This window comes from Oenanthe melanoleuca, chromosome 24, assembly GCF_029582105.1.
Source record: "Oenanthe melanoleuca isolate GR-GAL-2019-014 chromosome 24, OMel1.0, whole genome shotgun sequence".
NCBI classification, from domain to species: domain Eukaryota; kingdom Metazoa; phylum Chordata; class Aves; order Passeriformes; family Muscicapidae; genus Oenanthe; species Oenanthe melanoleuca.
In genome coordinates, this window is record NC_079357.1 from 1,144,534 (window position 1) to 1,162,665 (window position 18,132).

The 18,132-nt window shown below is 61.4% G+C and overlaps 3 protein-coding genes across 3 annotated transcripts; 2 read left to right on the forward strand and 1 right to left on the reverse strand.

Moving 5' to 3' along the window:
- Positions 1 to 1,756: 1,756 nt before the first annotated feature.
- Positions 1,757 to 5,059, forward strand: LOC130262457 (uncharacterized). Its single transcript, XM_056509619.1, has 3 exons — positions 1,757 to 1,925; positions 2,121 to 2,764; positions 4,981 to 5,059. The coding sequence occupies exons 1-3, from the start codon at positions 1,862 to 1,864 to the stop codon at positions 5,041 to 5,043; spliced, it is 771 nt and encodes a 256-aa protein (XP_056365594.1). The 5' UTR covers positions 1,757 to 1,861; the 3' UTR covers positions 5,044 to 5,059.
- Positions 5,045 to 8,022, forward strand: LOC130262398 (sodium channel subunit beta-4-like). The gene is made up of 4 exons (XM_056509491.1): positions 5,045 to 5,122; positions 5,788 to 6,013; positions 6,181 to 6,310; positions 7,968 to 8,022. Exons 1-4 carry the CDS (start codon positions 5,120 to 5,122, stop codon positions 8,020 to 8,022), a joined length of 414 nt encoding a protein of 137 aa, XP_056365466.1. The 5' UTR covers positions 5,045 to 5,119.
- Positions 8,023 to 8,658: 636 nt separating this feature from the next.
- On the reverse strand, positions 8,659 to 16,738 carry TMPRSS4 (transmembrane serine protease 4). Its single transcript, XM_056509621.1, is given in 15 exon segments — positions 8,659 to 9,090; positions 9,225 to 9,374; positions 9,508 to 9,647; positions 9,747 to 9,842; positions 10,023 to 10,189; positions 10,316 to 10,433; positions 10,436 to 10,474; positions 11,470 to 11,510; positions 11,594 to 11,695; positions 12,336 to 12,465; positions 12,551 to 12,619; positions 12,622 to 12,699; positions 12,818 to 12,931; positions 13,011 to 13,041; positions 16,211 to 16,738. Coding segments are annotated over 15 exon segments (1,554 nt in total). The 5' UTR covers positions 16,478 to 16,738; the 3' UTR covers positions 8,659 to 9,078.
- Between the last annotated feature and the right edge of the window lie 1,394 nt (positions 16,739 to 18,132).

The following is an 18,132-nucleotide window of genomic DNA, read 5'->3' on the forward strand; positions in this document are numbered from 1 at the left end:
CCCTCGCTGTATCCAGCAGGTTCCTGAATCCATCCTCTCCCTGAATCCATCCCCTCGCTGAATCCATCCCCTCCCTAAATCCCTCCCAGCCGCCGCCAAGGCACCTTCTGCTGCATCAGCAGAGCCGCGCACGCCGCTCCCGCAGCGCCGGCTGCCAGCGCTGCCCTGCCCGCTCCTCCTGTATTTTTCCTGCCTCTCTTGCCAGCTCTGCAGCCCTAACGCCTCAACCCACAGGCACTGCTGGCATCCTTTCAGGCTCCCCTGGGATGCCCCCGTGCCCTGCAAAGCCTCCTGCTTTCTCTCCTCTCTGATGCTTCATGCTGCAAAGGGGGATGGATGGGGATGGGACCTTAACCTGCCCTGAAGGTGACAGACTGTGGCGCCTTAGACATGCAGGCAGCATCCCTGCGGGTGAGCTGCTCTACACCCAAAACCGATCAATCCAATTCGGGGAAGCCGTGCCTGATCCCTGGGGTGAGCTTTGCCAGGACGTGTGCCCTGTGTCACTGCAGCCCGGAGAGAAAGTCAGCGCCGTTCGTGCTCCAGGAGTGTGGCAGCACCTCCTCCCCTTCCCGCCAAGGCTGGTTTGGGATGCGTCACCTCCCGCAAGCGCTGTTTTCTAATGGACCTGGGCACGGAGGTGAAGCTCTGCCTGCCCGCACCACGCCCCGGGGGCTTCCATTAGGAGAGCCCCAGCGCCGCCTTTGGGATGCGGCGTGCCGAGGGCAGGCCTAATGGATGCGACGGCGAGGGAAAGGTTGCTGAGACAAGAACTTTAGTGCAGCCAATTATCCCGGAACAAGAACACAGTGAGAAAAATCAGTTCTTCACAGAGTGTTCCGTTTGGCGCCGGGAGGGTCTCTCTGCAGCCGTCGGGGTCTGGCTTTGCATCCCACCTGTGTCTGCTGTCTGCCTCAGGGGTGGAGGGCAGGGACACTGGTGTCACACTGCTGAGGTGCCCCGAATGAGAGCTGAGCCCCAGCCTCGTCCTGTTTTGTTGTCCTGGGAAGCCACCGCCGTAGTGGCACTTTGGCCTCTTCCCATACCAGCCCACTATTTCCAGGCCACCACAGAATCACTGAGGTTGGAAAAAACCTCTCACATCAAGTCCGACTATTAACCCAGCACTGCCAAGGCCATCACTAAGCCATGTCCCCACAGCCATAAGTTTTTAACTCTTCCAGAGTTGGTGACTCCACCACTGCCCTGGGCAGCCTGTGCCAGACTGGACAACCCTTTCAATGAAGAAATCTTCCCTAATACCCAATCTTAACCTCCCCTGGCACAACTTGAGGCCGTTTCCTTTTGTCCTGTCTTTGTTACCTGGGAGAAAAGCCCGACCCCCACCTGGCTCCACCCTCCTGTCAGGGAGTTGATGAGAACGACAAGGTCCCCTCGAGCCTCCTTTTCTCCAGTTTAAACCCACAGCTCCCTCGGCCTCTCCTCGTCCTTCTGATTCTCCAGCCCCTTCTCTGGACACACTCCAGCCCCTCAAGGTCCTTCTTTCGAGGGGCCCAAAACTGCACCCAGGATTAGGATGCGGCTTCATCAGTGCCGAGCACAGGGGGACTGTCACTGCCCTGGTGCGGGGAGCGCTCCCCGATCCCCGGGCGGGCGGATGAGCGGGGCGGGAGCGCGGGGAGATGCGCGGGGGGACGCGGAGGAGCGCGGGGGGATGCGGAGGAGCGCGGAGGAGCGCGGAGCGCGGAGGAGCGCTCAGCGCAGCCCCGCCCGGCGCGGCCCCGCCCGGCGCCGCTCGCCCTCGGCGGGGGCGGCCAGAGCCGGGCGCTGCGGGCGGCAGGGACCGCTGCGGGCAGCAGGGACCGCTCCGCTCCGCGCCCGCTGGCCCCGCGCTGCAGCCATGGCCCCGGGCTCGCCCGCCGCTCGCCACCGCGCCGCGCCGCTCCTGCTGGCCGCGCTCCTGGGTAAGGGGCGCGGGGGGCTGCGGGGACCCCCTCCGGGTACCGCCCGCGTCCTGTGTCCCCTCCACCCCGGCTCCCCCTGCCCCGGGGAGCCGCGGCAGCCCGAGGCGGGGGTCCCCGCTCCGCGCCAGCCCCGCACCCCGCCCGCCGCCCCGGGGATGCCGCCCGCGGGCGCTAACGCCGCTCTCCGCTCTGCAGACGGACGGTCCGGAGCGCCGGGGATAAGTCACTTGGCCAAGGTGACTTCGCAGCCGAGCCCCAGCTCCGAAGTCCCGGCTCCAGCCCCTGCCCTGCCCGCACCGGCGCTCCCGTCGCCAGCGCTTCTCTCTCCTGCGAGCACTGCGGCTGCACCCCGCTTTGCCCCGCTCCTGCGCTGCCCGGCCAGCGGGGACCGCGCTGCCTGCCTGCCCGGGACCGGGGGAGGCCATGCACTGCTTCAGCGCCAGCACGCCCGCCGACAGGTCATTGTCTTCCAGTCCGTTCGGTACAAAGACCGTTCGTTCGCATGTGCTTGTCCCCGCCGCGGGGACCGACCCGCGCTGCAGGGCCGCTGCTTGGAGCATGTGCCCAGCCCTGTGTCCAGGGATGCCCGAGATCCGCGGGCACAGGGTGCAGGGAGGGGCTGGCAGGCGTTTTCCCTCTCCACTGCACACCTGGGGCAGGCTCCAGCCACCTGCATCAGCCTCACGCACCCACTGCACTCCTGCTCCCGTGGGTCACCCTCGTGTCAGCCTGGAACCGAGGGCTGGCAGTGCAGCGCTTGCTGCTGGGGCACTCCCGTGGGAGGCGTTTTAGAGGGCAAAGTGCTTAAGTTAAAGGATGCTGGAGACACAAAAAAGCATGTAAGTACCTGACCCCCTGCAAGATTTGGGTACCAGCACCTGAGCTGGCAGTGGGGTGATAGGAGAGACTCGGAGATGCTTGAGGCCACTCGGGGTCTGGGTCCAGGGCGTGGAGGTGGGAACCTGGTCCCACAAGTCGCTCCGGTGGGCTGGGAGCTGGAGAGGGCGGCGGGCAGGGCAGGGCAGGGGGCGGGTCTCCCTGTGTCCGTCGGTTCCGAGGATGCCGCGCTCCGCAGGATGTGGCAGCGGGTTCCTGGCTGTGCACGGAGCCACGCACAGCCCCTTCCTCAGCAGAGGAGAGCGCCGTGTGTCCTGTGCCAGAGCACACCGCACCTGGCTGCGGGCTGGCCAAGGCTCCTGCCTTTGAACCCCGCTGGAGAGGAGCCCGGCCAGCCTGCCAGGCACGGCTTGCTGCCTGCGACAGGATGTCACGCTGACCTATGGGCAGTGAAAGTTTTTCTAGAGCAGCTTTCCCACATGTGGCAATCCGGGGTGAGCACAGTCCCCCGCTCTGTGGGGGGATCTCCCTCTGCAAGAGCAAAGCGCCGGCAGCCAAGGCTTTTATAGCGGCTGCTCCCTGCCTCCCTGGGCTCTTCTTGGGGAACGCTGGTGCCTGCAGGCACGGGAGGGAGCGTGGAGCTCCCAGAGGACTGTCCCTGAAGGTGGGGGTCTGGTGGTGCAAAGTGCAGCCGCTTTGGAAGGTATGGAAAAGCAGAGCTGAGAGCTGATTGTGGCAGGGTCAGCCAGCGCTCCCCCAGCGTGCTTTCCTCGGTGCTTTATTTAGTGGTAACGTATCAGTTTTGTCTTTCTGAGGATGACAGCAGCAAGGTCAGCCTCGATTTACCCCACACATTCAATTCAGGTTACATTCTAAGGGTGGCAGACAGGTTTTCAAGTGTTACAAGCTGCAAGGAATCATCTTTCCTGTGAGTGAGTGTCCGCTTGCAGCACGCTGCAGCCTCAGACGGACCTGCAGAGCCAGGCATCCCTCTGCCAACTCCTGCTCCAGGGGGACAGCTCCTGTCCCCTGGGACACTCCTGCCTGTGAAGTCCCCTCTGTAGCACCCCCAGGGCTGCTCTAGGAGCCTGACAGCTCAGGAGATTCCATCTGCCGGGAGCCACTCCCTGAGGTTAGCTCCGGCCTCTCGAGCAGAATGAGGAGTGCTTCTGTGTAAAGTTAAATAACTCCTCGCCTGCAGTGCTTGCAATGCAGCACTGCAGCAGGGCCCGGAGCCCAGGATGCAGGGCTCTCGGGCTTGGCTCCGGCTGCGACGTGCCTGGGGAGTTGTTAGCACCGGCTTGTGTGGGAGAATAAATCAGCAGCTGAGGCGGCTGCAGAGAGAGGAGAATCCCAGGCTGAGGGCAGCATGTCCGAGTTAAGGTGTTGGGGCAGCTGGGGATTGGCTTGTAGCCATGGGAAAAGCTGTGTCCCCTGGATTGTGTGCCCAGGGAAAGCTCTGGGATGTCTGGAAAGGGGGAGGACAGTGCTTTGCTGGCTGTGCCACATCTCAGCCGTGCCACATCACACAAACGGGACGGGGCCGTGGTGGGAGGGGATGGGGAGCGGGGCTGCTCCTCTGGCCACGACCAGAGCTGTCCCTGTGCTCCCAAAAAGGATCTGTGGGGACAGTGGTGGCCCAACCCAGTGCAGTGCCAGTCCCTGCAGCCCAGGAGTGTTCAGCTGCAGCTGGGCTCCTACCTGCTCCTCTCTCTCTGCTCGTGGGGAGGTGAGGAGCAGGAGAGCTGCATCCTGCAGTTTGAAGGTCATTTGGCAGCTCCTGGAGCAGGGTTGCCACTGCTGGGAGTGAGGGGGCTGCTCTGGAGGCCGGGCAGGGCTGGGGAGGGCGAGCGGGTGGCAGGCGGCCAGGACAGCCACGCTAATTACTGCTCCAGCTCCCGCCTAAAGAACAGAGCTCCGCTTCGCCTTGGCTTTTTTCTCCCCCTTTAAGGTCCAGCTGGAGGCCTGTGGATAACATGCAAATCAGGGCTCTCATCTGCACGCTTTATTCCTGGGGATATTCTGGTTCCCTTTGAACCCGTGCTGTCTCTGTGGGTGACCCAGCCCCAGTTCCTGCAGGAGCAGGTCCCCTCTGTCACCCAGCTGTCCTAGGGCTGGGGACAGGTGCCTTTGCTCCTGCCATGGCGGCCTGGTATGCCAGAGGGGATGAGGGGTGACAAAGCCTTGGCCTCACTCTCTCCTCCCCTCTCCCTGCCAGGTTTGCACATCTTGGCCATCGCCTTCGCCTTGGAGGTGTCGGTGGGGAAAACCAACACAGTGACAGCTCTGAATAACTCCAATGTCCTGCTGCCCTGCACCTTCTCCACCTGCATAGGCTTCCAGGACCTGGTCTTCACATGGTATTTCAACTCAACAGAGCTGGTGGGTGGCTCTCTGGGCTCTGCCTCTGCTTTCCTGGCAGGTCCTGCTGTGCTTCCCCAGTGCAGCTCAGCACTGAGGTTCTCGCAGTTCCCTTTCTCCTCGTGCCCTTCTCTCTGAGTGTCACCAGCTCTGGGGGGGACAAGGCTGTGAAACGGGGTGACTCAAATACCCCAGAACATCGTGCTTTTGGCACAAAACTCTTCTAGATTTGCTGCTGCCCACAGGCTCATTTGTTTTCATAAATTGGCTGTTCAGGTGCAAATCTGCACTTAGGGCAAAATATGGTTCATTTCCTCCTCCTTCGCTTGCTCTGCGATATGAAAGGTTCTGTATAGATTTGCTTCCTGCTGGGAATATTTGACTCCTCAATCCCTCAGCAGGACAGCTGGTTTGGAGCAGTTCTGGCCAGCAAAGGAGCTCGTTTTCTCTGGGGACTCCCATTCTTGGCATGGTCTTTTCCATCACTTCAAGGCAGGTCGGATCTGCTGCATCAGATTCCCCTCCATGAAAGCCCTTCCTGCTTTAATGGGATGTAATGGGACATTTGGTGGGAGTGTCTGTGTGTGCAGAGCTGAGTCTGGGCACCATCAGGAGAGCGTGACCCTTCCCTCACCCAGCTGCTCCCGCCCCCCTGCCCCTGCAGATTTACCACGGCAAGATCAAGAACAAAGGCACGGAGCCCACCCGCATCTGGCACAACCCGCGGGTGGAGTTTGTGGGCTCCACCACCAAGAAGGACAACAACATCTCCATCGTGCTGAACAGCGTGGAGTTCAGCGATGCCGGCAAGTACACCTGCCACGTCAAGAACCCCAAGGAGAAGAACGCCCAGCACAATGCCACCATCTTCCTCACCGTGGTCCATAAGAGTGAGTGCTGGCCAGGGCTCTGGGGTGCCACCGGGCTGGTGGAAGTGCCAACACACGGGGACAAGCTCTGTGGTGGTGGGTGAAGCCTCGAGTGGAGGAGGTTATGGGTTTTTGGGGTGGGATGTGCAGCTGCCTCCGAGCCCCCCTCAGCACCTTCTCTCCCACAGTGGTGGAGACAGACAACACCCTGACGCTCATCATCGTGGGCGTGGTGGGGGGGCTCATCGGCCTCCTCATCCTCTTCATGCTCATCAAGAGGGTGGTCCTGTTCATCATCAAGAAGACACAGGATGGGAAGTGAGTGCGGGGGTGCTGCTGTGGGTCGCGGGGAGCGGGGCCGGGGTCGGAGGGAGCTGTCAGCTGCCCGTGCGCTCTCCCTGTGCAGGAAGAGTGTCTGGTGAGCTCGTCAGGGAACGACAACACCGAGAACGGCCTGGCCGGCTCCAAGGCGGAACAAAAAGCACCACCAAAGGCATGAGCGGAGCAGCGGCGCCCCGCGCCCGCCTCGCCCCGCCGCGGGAGCCCGGGCACGGGACGAGCCTTCTTCCCCTTTTGTTTTCTTTCCGAACTGCCAGCGCTTGAGACATGTTTCTATTACACACGTGCCTGCAACCTGCACTGCTTCTCGGACAAGGCTGCGGCTGCCGGGGGGACTGGGAGCTTCTCGCGGACTCGGGCTGGGAGGCTGCTGGGGCAGGCAGGGCAGGGCCGGGGGTGGGTGGGTGCCCGGGGCCGGGTGCTGGGCACCGGGGGTCCCGGCGTGCCCGGAGGGTGGGGTGGCACGCTGGGTGCTGAGCTGAGGTGGCTGGGAGCCGCCTGCTGCACCCAGAAGGTTTCTGGAGCAGGGCGGGGATGCTCAGGGCTGGCCGTGCAGATGGGGTGGCGCAGGAGGAAGCAGGGCTGTAATAAGCACACCGGAGAACCGAATCGGTGACGGGCCCCTGGCTGTGCCTCGGTGCCTCCCACAGCAGGGCTGGGGCGGCTGGCCGTGTCCCAGGGCCACTGCTGGCCCGTGATGAGGTGAGGTCCCTCATTTCACCCTTTGTCCCCACGCTGGGCCATCCCTGGGAGCAGGGGGGCTTCATCCCGGGGGCGTTCCCTGGCTTTGTGCTGCCCCCTCCCCTCTCTCTGAAGCTCGGCACTCGGAGCGGCGATGCTTTTGATGCTGGTGCCAAGGCTGAACTCGTTTTGTGTGATTTTGTGTGAGATTCCAGGGGAAAGCAGCCAATTGCACTTCCCTTGGCCGTGGTCATGCAGGGAGGGAGCACAGCCAAGCAAGGGGAGCAGGGCCAGGGCTGTGCCATTGGCCAGCTGGGCAACCCTGGGCAAGTTGCTCTGCCTCTCCATGCCTCAGTTTCCCCATCTGTAAAATGGGGACAATAATACTGCTCTACCTCACGGGGTGGGTGTGAGGTTTCCTTGGCTTTGATGGTGAAGTGCTCGGGGATGAGAGGTGCTGCAGAAAGCCAGGGGGTCTTTGTGAGCGGACTTGCAAGGATGTGAGACAAAGTCAGCCAGCTACAACTGAGGTTGACAATCTCCTCTCAAATGTCATTTGTTCCCTATTTCTCCAATTAGCCGGTGTCTGACAGGCTGCAGGACAGGCAGCTCCCCTGTCCCCACAGTAAATTGGGATTCACAGCTGAGCCATGATTTGCTGTGGGGGCTTGTGCCCTGGCAGAGGGGCTGGAGTGGGAGGTAGGTGAGGATTTGGTGGCCAAGGTGAACAAGGAAAGGCTGGGTGCTGCTTTGTCTGGAGATGCTGGTGCACAGCAGAATGGTCACCCCAGGCTGGGCTTGGGGGCACCCACTGGAGCAGGGCAGTGTGCTCGGGACAGGGGACAGGGACTGGCACCTGGCAGGTTCCCTTGGCAAGCGGGAGTCAGGACCTTGATCTCCTCTCTGAGGGTCTGTGGGACCCTCAGGCCAATCACTTCACCTCTCTGTGCTTCAGTGTCCCCACCTGTGAGCTGGGGACGGTGAATCTGAGCCAGCTCTCGGAGGTGTGAGGTGCCCTGCACGGCTCTGCCACAACCCCGGGGAGGAAGGTGTGACACTGCCACCGCCACCTGTGAGAGCCTGAGACCTCCCAGTCACCCCGAGAGACCCCAGCCCGTCCTTGGGGGAGGAAGGAGGCGAGGAAGGGTTTTTTAAAGAACTATTTTTAGCTGTCCTAACCTGTTGGCCTTTTTTAGCCGGCGTGGTGGACGCGGCTCCACTTGCTGCCGGATATGCAATGCTGCACTATGCATGGATTACTCCTCTGGCTTGATGGGAAAAGTCCACACAAGCAGTTTTGGGAATGTAACTCCGTGTGCACACAGCTGCTCCGGGGGAGCAGGGCTTGTGCCAGCACCAGCAGGGTCCCTGCTGTCACCGGGGCTTGGGGGGCTTTTGGGGCTTTTTGGGGAGGGGGTGTGTGCTGCCACAGACACGTGTGTGTCCAAGCAAACGTAAATCTGCGTGGGAGGAACCTGCGTGTAAGCACAGGGGCTGTGTGATGACTTACAGCACATCTTTGCACTGTAGAGGTTTAGTTAGCTTTGCCTTGAATGAAATAAAATTACTGTTTACTAGAGAAACTCGCCGTGGTTTGGGGTTGCTCTGGGACTGGGAGGGGCTGTGGGGGACTGGGTGAAAACAACTCTGTGAGGAAGCAGGACAAAGGGTCGGGAGGCTTTGTGAAAAACAAAATTCCTTTCCTTTAATGGGAATAGGGTAGGGGGAGAGCTCTAGAGCACAAACAACTTTTCTCTCTGTACAACAGGAGTGAGCTGTCAGCAGCTTGGCCCCTCGAGAGCCATCTTGCCACAGCGGGGTCAGCACAGGGTAATAAGTTAATCTTTGTCCGGAAGGGAGCTTGAGCCAGCGAGATTCCTTCACTCTGAGTCACCCTCTGCCTCCTTGGCTGGGCTCTGGCGCCCTAAATCACAGCTGCCAGCGAGGGTTTGGGAGCCTCTGCTCATGTCCCACGGCTGGAGATCCGTGTCCCTGCTGCTGCCAGAGCACGGGCAGAGGGATGGCAAGGGAGGCTCGGGGCGAGGAGCGACCTGTTCCGGCAGGTCTCAGAGCTCTGACTGTGGGGGAGAGAGGCACAGAGGGAATTGAAAGCCCTGAGAGGGCAGCCAAAAGCAAGAGGGACGCAGCTGTGTCCTTAGGGAGGCAGCCCAGCCGCAGGGAGCTGCCGTCCCCTGGGGCACACGGCACTGACCCTGCGCACGGCCGAGATCCAGTCCAGGTAGGCTCGGACGCTGGTGTAGACTCCAGGTGTGCTGGGGGTGCCGCAGCCCTGGCCCCAGCTGACGATGCCCACGACCTGCCAGTGCCCACCCGAGTACAGCAGGGGCCCTCCGCTGTCCCCCTGCCAAGGACAGACCTCAGCACGGCCCCGCAGGGTGGCAGCGCTCACAGCCCTTCCCAAAACAGCCCTTCCCTCAAAGGAGCCGTGCCACGGGTGGGTACAGACCCCCCCAGCCCTGCTGCAGCCCGCACACCTGGCAGGTGTCCACGCCGCCCTGGGGCAGGCCAGCGCACAGCATCCTGTCGGTGACATCGCCGTGGTAGGCGGCCAGGTTGCAGCTCCGCGCGTCGATGAGCTCCACCTCGGCCTGCTGCAGGCGCTCTGACAGCTTCCCTGCGTGACACACGGCCTCTCAGAGGGACCCTGCTCCTGCCAGCAGCGCGGGGGGGGGGCCCTGCCTTGTCCCTGTCACCCCCACGCTGTGCCACTCACCGTGCTCCTCTGTGTAGCCCCAGCCGATCACCCACAGGGGTGTGCCCGGCACCAGCTCCTCATCAAAATAGGGCAGGCAGATGGGCTTGGTGCTGTCTGGAGAGGAGATGTGATGGGGGGGCTCACAGAAAAGGGCCAGACTGGCTGGGGACAGCCACCAGCTGGGCACCCTCTCCCTGCTCCAACACTGCCACAGCAAGCACCACCATCCCCACGCTCAGTGCCACCAGGGGACACTTGTGGCTGCCACCCCGAGCAGGGCTTTGCCAGCCTCACCTGAGTCGTGCACGGGCGAGCGCAGCTTCACCAGGGCGATGTCGTTGTCCTTGGGGGACGCAGGTGTCACCTCTGCCAGGAACACCTTCTCCACGGCCAAGGTGGCAGCGCCCGACAGGAGGTCGGAGCCGGCTTTGACACGCCAGCTCTGGATGATGGGGTTGTTCCTGTGCCCACACAGCGCTGTCACCCCCTGTCCCCCCGCGGGGACAGGCACAGAGCTCTGTGCACACCGTGACTCACAGGACACTGCAGCAGCACACGCTCAGGGCCGGCGGGGAGGTGCCACTCACTTGAAGCAGTGCGCGGCCGTCAGCACCCAGCCGGGCCCGATGATGCTGCCCCCGCAGATGTGCTCCTTCCTGTACTGCAGGCTGACCTGCCAGGGCCACGCCTCGATGGCAGCGGGCTGCCCCCCAGCACCCGCGGCGTCCGCACGCTCTGCCCACAACCTAGGATGTAGGGCAGGAAGAAATAGGAATGCCCTGTAGATAGGATTGCCTAGCAAAAGATGCTAAGAATATAGAAACTGTAGGTGAGATTAAAATGAAAGCAGTGTTTCCTTGAGTGGCTGGAGACCAGCAATGTGGATGCCTGAAGGTCTTCTCCCTTGGTTAAGATAATGCCAGCTGCTGCAAACATACCAAAGAGCCAGCAGAGACCCCCTCCTGGCATGACAGGAAGGGTCTAAGATAAGGTTTAGAGATAAGAAAACAGTAAAACATGGTAATGTAGCAATTCCTACAGGTTGTATGTAAACGTTAGAGAATTTGTATCTTGTACTAGATTGGTTAGTGGAAGATTAGTATATTCAACATAGAAGGAGATTTAAGACTTTGTAAAAGGAGACCATGCTCTCTTGCTCTGACATCCTCGGACATCCTCTCGCTCTTGCTCTTGTCCCTGCACCCCTCACCCTTGCTTTCACCCCCTTTGTTATCTTACTCCTCTGGGCCTGTTTGAGCTGCATCTGGCAGCTCCCAGCTGAGCCCTTTTCACCCACCCCGATGTAATAAACTGCAAACCTCAAGACCAGAATAAGAGAACACCTGAGTTTGTCCTGATCACCAACACGAGGGACAGAGCAAACCAAGCCCCCCGGGACAGCAGTGTGACCAGGGTGCCTCACCCCACAGTGCTGCTGTCACCCCTCCAGCCATCCCCTGCCTGCTCCAGCCCCCCCGGGATAATTAGTTTAATCAGGGTAATTCAGTGGTAAAAGTAAACCCATGCAGGCAGCTGGGTAAGCCTCCCTCAGGTGTTTCATTTCTGGGAGGTTTGTGCTGGCCTAACGAGGTTAGCAGTAATTAAACCCATCTTTCCTCGTGCAAACACTGTGGAATGGGCTGGGATGGAGCCACACCCCACGGGGCCGTGCCAGGAGTGAGCACCTGGAGCAGGACGAGCCCCCAGTGCCACAAGGTCCAGGCACCATCACGGTACTTACTGGAACAGAAGAGTGACACAACCAACCCCGAGAGGCATTTCCTGCAAGAGGGAGGAAAGGAGCTGGATGTGGCTGCTCTGCCAGGCACCACAGGCAGCTCAGGGGGCACACAGCCCCCACTCACCTGCCTGGCTCGAGCACCTGGAGGCTCCCGTTGCTCAGCACGAGCTCGCGGGGAGGCAGCGGCTGCCCCTCGCTCACCTCCACCCCCTGGAACGCTGGGGTGCTGGAAGAAATGGGGGGACAGGGCTTCAGGTGTGGGAGCACAGGCACTGGTGCCTCAGCACCTCGGGAGCCTGGATCCCACAGGAAAATGGGACAGGGATGTGACAGCCCTGGAGGGCTGGACACAGCCCAGGAGCAGCTGAAGGAGGGGAGAGTGTTGCTGCTATGGCTCTGGGAGAACAGGGGTTTCCTTGCTGTTGTGACATCTGGGACCTGTGTTCACAGCTTCAATCACTGACTTTTTGGGCCCAGAAAATGCCAGGTTTGACTAAGCCTGGGCTCCTGCAGTCGCTCAAACACCAGAACCCATCTTAAAAGGGAAGTGCAGAGCCCTGAGCCTCCCTCCCCAGGTGAGCTGTGCTGGCAGGGAGACCCTGGGCTGCAGGTAGGGGATGGAGGCAGGGCAGGGGCAGGGCAGGGTGCCCATGGGCTGTGGCAGAGCAGGGCACAGCACTCTGCTCTCACAGGAGGCTGCCAGGGCTCTGAGCCAGCTCCTGGGGACTCACAGAGTGCTCTGCGTGCTGGGCATGGACTGAAACCATTAGTGCAGAGCTCTGAGTGCCTCACAGATAAGCAGAGCCCCGCTCCAGAAGAGCTTTTAAGGAAGAGGGAAGGTGAAGCAGGGCGAAGCAGCCCAGTACCTGCTGTAGCCCATCTCCTCACAGGCAGCTCTGGCCAGCACTGGTGTGAAGTGGTCGTGGCACACAGAGGCCCAGGCTCCAGTGTGGCTGTTGAGCACCTGCAGGATGGATCTGTCTTTGGAAACACGGGCTGGGGGCACACACAAAGTCAGCTTTGGCGCGGGGTGGCCGCAGCAGCCCAGCCCCCGGAGCCCTGGGGGGAGTCCTGCACTCACCCCTGGCTGGTGGCCCCTCGGGGACCCACTGGGGACAGTTGGCCTCGTCCTCGCCCTGCAGACAGTCCAGCTGCCGTCACACACCTGCTTCAGCGGCACCAGCTTCAGGGGCTTGCAGAACAGGTAGTGGTGGTCCAGGTAAATCTTCACTGCAGGCAGAGGGGGGCTCAGTGCACAGCTCCAGCTCCTGGGCAGGCTCAGGAGATCAGCCAGGAGCTGGGGCTGTGCTTGCTGAGCCGTGGGGGAGACAGAGATCAGGAGCTGTACCCAGGAACCCGATGGCCACCAGGCAGGCGAGGGTGAGCAGCACGGCCAGGACGAGGATCCCGACCCGCTTGAAGGACTCCTGCTGCCTGGAGGATTTGGGTCTCGTGCAGGGACCTGCAAGACAGAGGAGAGTGGCCCTGCATGGCCGGGCTCAGCTGGCCCGCTCAGCTCCCCCAGCTCCCCGCCGAGTTACCTCTGCCGTCGAGCCGCTCCGAGGCCGAGTCCTGCAAACCAGAGAGGAAAACCAGCTGTGAGCTGAAATGCAGGCAAAAGGCAGCTGGCAGGAAGGAAGGTCGGTTGTGGGGAGGGTAGTTGGACCCGTGGTGAGCTCACAGCCCAGGGAGGGCAGCAGGGATGAGCAGGGAAACTGCCCCCACCTTCACCTGAGGTGACTTTAGAGCTGCTGGGACTGAGGGTGGCTGGTCCTGTTGTGACAACGCCCAGCTCTGGGGTCACCCAGGGTCACCTGCTGCCTTGTTCCCATAGACACCACCTGTGCAATTCCAGTAACCGGCTCTCAATGGTACAAAGTTACTGTCATTTACACACCGGAGGCTTAAAACCTCGCAGGTGTTACGAAAGAGGCGCTTTCTGCTGTGCAGAGAAATCCTGAGTCAAAATCCACACGCCTGCGGGGCTGTGGCCCAGGGAGGGGGCTGGAACGGGGGCTGTGCCCTCAGCAGGGTCAGGAGAGGGGTGGCACAGCCCCAGTGCTGCAGGAGCAACCAGCCCGAGCCAGGGGAACCAGCGCTCCCAGGGCGGGGAGGGAGGGAGGGCTGTGCCGCTGCTAAGACACGGGGTAAACACAGCCAGGGCTGCAGTGGGGATGACTCAGGCACCGATCCGCTTGAGCGCCTCAGAATTATCCTCCTGTAATAGTCTTTGTGGGAGAAACCCCCGGCGATGGGAGGGCAGGTGCTGTGAGCCCAGAGCCCCTTCGGGAGGGTTCAGGTGGGCACTGGCAGGTGTCTGGTTTGTGTTCTCCAGCCGTGCCACAGAGCTGCTGTTTGGAAAGGTGCTCCTGCTCCACTGAGACTGGTCCCTTCCGTGCCCTGCCAGCCCCAGTGAGCTCTTCTCTTTTGTTGTTGCTTCTGGACTCTGTCACCGCAGGTAAGATGAGATTTTTGCATGAACAGAGGTAAGGAAGGTTAAACCTGCTGTGATAAACCCTGTGCACAATCCAGGAGGGTTTGGGCTTTGGAAGCCTTTGCTCCAACTGCTGAATTCAAGAGCAGCAGAGATCTGGAGATGATGGTGTTTGTCACATCAGACGAGAGCAGAGGTCCTGTGCCATCCCAGGACTTGGCAGAGCAGGGTGGGGGCACTGGGGACGTGGCACAGCTGAAGGGGGCTGTGTGCCAAGGTCAGAGGAGAGGTGAGCCCTCCCTGCCCGGGTCACTGTGCCAGGGCAAGTTTAGCCATGCACACACGCTCTTCCAGCAGGGTTTTACAGCAAGTGCCAAGCCATTATCCCCGGGGTAGCTCACAAAGGCAGGCTGGTTCGTGAGGCAGGAAGTGTTGCCTCCCTGCTGTGTCCCTGCAGCAGGGCTGGGGCTGCTGGTTTTGGAACAAGAAGTGACCTGTGCAGGGGAGGACTGGATCCTGCCTGGTGCCATGTGGCTGTGTCCCAGCACGTTGGTGTCTGGCTCTCTGAGGAAATGCACAGCCTTTCTCCCAAAGCCAGGCTCGGCTGGCACCCATGCCAAGTGGGCAGCTTGTGCCAAATTCCCCACCCCTGGCCGGGCTCTGCTCAGCTCCTGGGGTGCAGAGCCTGTTTCCTGGTGGCAGGGAGGCGCTGGGAGCAGGAGGGCAGGGTGGGAAGGGGAACCTGGGACCTGCATCTCCCACCTCTCCTGAGCTGCTTCTCTGCAGAGAAGGGAAGAATTCCCGGAGGCCTGGGAGTTTTGTAACCAAGATGTGCCAGCACAGGCAGCCCAGGGCACGTGGGGCCGGTCCTTCCTCATGCTGACCTCCTGTGTCACCGCGGGCACCGGCGGGATAATGGGATCATAACGGTTCCCTGGGAACGGTCCCAGTCCTGACGGATCCTCCAGGCCCCAGTGCAGCAGCACTGCTGCCCCTCTGTCCCCACACTGGCCAGATTGTCCCCATCATGTCACCCTCTGCTGGGCTCCTTTCCAAGGCATGGATGCAGGTGAGATGGGTGATTATTGGTTTTTTGGGGGTTCTTTCTTCAGTCCATCAACCTCTTCTGTTTTAAAGGGGTTCAGAGCTTGGAGCTGCCTCTCCACAGCTCCTCTCAAACCCACACTGCGAGCAAGAGCTGTGCTGGTTAAATCCAAGGCCGTGGCTGCTCCTGTGTGGAGTGGAGGCACCTGATTTCCTGCAGAGCTCAATGCTGCCGTGACTAATTGAGCTCCCTTGCTGTGTTCTTCTTGGGGCACTTCATGTCACCATGGCCACTCCAGGCTCCAGCTGTGCCAGTGCCAGCACAAGAGCCGTGGAGCTCTTCACCCCTTCCAACGGGGAATCCATGCTGGGTGTGCTGAGCTGGGCTTCATCCCTCCCTCAGGAGCCGGTGGGACATTCCTTCCCCAAACCCAACCAAGCCAAACCAAATCAAATTCAACCAAACCAAGCCAAACCAAACCAAGCCAAACCAAATCAAACCCAACCAAATCAAACCCAACCAAATCAAACGCAGCCAAATCAAATCAAACCAAACCAAACCAAACCAAACCAAATGCAACCAAACCAAGCTTCACAGGGTGATCAGATTCCGAGGGTGACTCCTGGGCTGTGGGGATTTAACCCGTGGGTGTGTGTGGGCATGGCAGGGAGTGAGTTCCCCACCCTGGAGGGGTTCCTGTCCCTGTGTGCTGCTGCTGGGGGGTTTTGCAGTGCCTGGCGAGCTTGGTCATACGTGTCTGCCCTCCTGGAGGAGTGTGTCCCTCCCAGGGAGGGACTGCATGCCAGGCTGGGGTTTGGTGGCCGTGGCTTTTCCTGCGCAGGGCGCTGCAGGTGTGTCCCCTGTGCTGAGCAGAGGCACCAGCAGTGCCGTGCTGGGGGCTGGGAGGGCCTGGCTCTCACCCAGGTGATGCCCAGGAGTGGGATAAGACCCTTCAGAAGTTCCTGTTCCCCTTGGCATGGGAACACTGCCTTGCTTGTCTGCTCCAGGGCCGGGAGAGGGAAAGGCAACCCCAGAAATACGGGAGTGAGAGCTCGCAGGGATACCCAAGCACCGTATCCAGCCACGGAGGGATGTGAGGAACAGGGTGAAAACCCTTCCTGAGCTGCTGCCAGGGCCGGGGAGCAGCAGCTCCTCGGGCCTGGGCTGCCCCATCCCCTCAGAACCACTCCGGGCTGGAGCGCAGCCGGGCACGGGGTGTGCGGGGGGCTGGTGCCCATCCCGCAGAGCTGTCAGTGACTCACCATGTCCATCCAGCTCCGGCGCGGTCCCTCCTCCTGCGGAAACCCTGCGAGTGCCCCGGTGCGGGACCCGGGAGCCCGGAGCCGGCCGGCGATGCTCCCGCAGCCCGCTGCCTGCGCTGTGCCCACGCCGCGCTCGCACTGGGGCAGCACCGCCCCGGCCCTCCTTAAAACCCACAAGGGCAGTTGTGAAACAGGAATTATGGTTTGTATTGTAATACAACACCGGTCTATCAGCAGCACCATCACCTGCGGTAATCTCCCGAGCATCACTGGGGGTGACTCACCTGCGGGGCTGCTGTCACCAAACAGCTTATCAGAAGTGAACGGACTGATTTTTCCTGCTCCTCCTGATGATAAGAGGATCCACTGCCATCCCGCTCTTTGGCTGGCTCTTCCGCGTTGCTCTGGGTTGTTGTCAAACCGAGGTTCGAGTAGGTGGAGGAGGAAAGGAGGAGAGTTTGTGCTCTGGGTCACTCGGTCTGTGTGTCCCCGCCAGCCCCGGGTCACGGCGGGCAGTGCTGGGGGAAGTTCAAGGGAAGGGAAGTGGGCGCCCGTGGAGTTACCCCAGGCTGCAAGGGGGGCACCATGGGGTGACCTCGGGGATGCTGGGGGTCATGGATCTGTGATTATCCAGGAATAATCAATCCCTGTGGGATGGAGGGATTTGCCTTAGCCTGGCAGGATGAGAGGGGAGGGAGGCCCAGGGAGCGGGCTGGGGTTGGGGAGGCTGCTGGCTGCCCTCTGCTCGCTCATGCTGGAGCTGCTGGGTGTGCAGGATGTGCCGAGCAGCTAATTACCCCCTTCTCCTGTGGTAACCCAGCTTTCCCAATGGTCCTGCTGCTGCCAGGTGTGTGGCTGTGCCAGCGGGAGACTGCAGAGCACCCACCTCAGGGAGCTGTGCCATCACTGAGCCAGCTCAGCCCGCCAGCAGGGATCCTGCCCGCTCCCTCAGCCTGGCCAGGGATCCACCTGCGGCTCTGCAGGTGAGGGGCACCCTCCCCCAACTCACACCGAGGATCCAACTCCCCTGGGAGGTGTGGGGATCTCATCTGGCTGCATCCTCAGCCCTCGTGGTCCGTGTGATGCCCAGAGAACGTGGGTGTAGGATCCAGCTAGAGGCTGTCTGTGCTACTGGGGCAGATTTCAGCTTGTAGAATGTTGCTGCAGCAGTGGGAGCTGGGCAGAGCTTGGGTCCCTGGTGCACCTGGGTCCTGGCAACCTCCCCAGAGCATCCCAGTGCCAGCCCGGCTGCCGTGGAAGGGAGAGCAGCCCAGGAGCGCTGGCACGGCAGGAGCAGCTCCTTCTCCTTTGAGGATCCGAGGGCTCTGAGGAAGCAGCTCAGATTTGCAGAGGTTGTGTCACAGCCCCGGGGCTTTGCTTCCTGGAGTGCGGCTGCATTTACAGCCAGTCGCCCTTCCCTGCTCTCAGAGCCTGGCATGACACAGGTTTCCGGGCATCACTGGGGTCAGGCAGAGGTCAGGCCGGGCTGACCCAGGGCTCTGGGTGACCACCAGCATCCCCGAGCCGCACGGACACACCCCCACCCCTGTCCTCTCCACTCCTGTCACGGAGCGCTCCCAGCCACTGGGGGCTGCAATTCCCGCTGTCCCCTCGCTGTTCTGCTGGCTCTGCCCCCTGCAGCCCCCAGGCATCGCCCTGCTCTGCTCTGCCCTGCCGGGCAGGCTCAGGGCTCGGCTCCTGCCCTGCCACCACTGTCACTGATGTGGGGCACGGCAGGGTGGGAGGCTGTGCCTGGCAAAGCAGCACGAAGCAGGGAGGAATTCTGCCCCTGGATGCCCAGTTTTCACCTGTGAAGGGTTGTACCTGTTTGTCACCTTTCCCTGCAGCCACAGGAGGTGGTTTTCCCTCTTTCTATAAAGAGGAGTTGATTCCCAAGTGACACTCTAGTTTGGGACTTTGGA

Bases quoted from the DNA above. Each gene is read 5' to 3' on its own strand.
- LOC130262457 (XM_056509619.1), top strand. From the start codon at position 1,862: ATGGCCCCGGGCTCGCCCGCCGCTCGCCACCGCGCCGCGCCGCTCCTG. The intron at 1,926-2,120 runs GTAAGGGGCGCG...TCCGCTCTGCAG, and splicing joins CCTGCTGGCCGCGCTCCTGG to ACGGACGGTCCGGAGCGCCG. The intron at 2,765-4,980 runs GTAAGTACCTGA...TCTCCCTGCCAG, and splicing joins CTGGAGACACAAAAAAGCAT to GTTTGCACATCTTGGCCATC.
- LOC130262398 (XM_056509491.1), top strand. The intron at 6,014-6,180 runs GTGAGTGCTGGC...TCTCTCCCACAG, and splicing joins CCTCACCGTGGTCCATAAGA to TGGTGGAGACAGACAACACC. The intron at 6,311-7,967 runs GTGAGTGCGGGG...TCTGTGCTTCAG, and splicing joins AAGAAGACACAGGATGGGAA to TGTCCCCACCTGTGAGCTGG.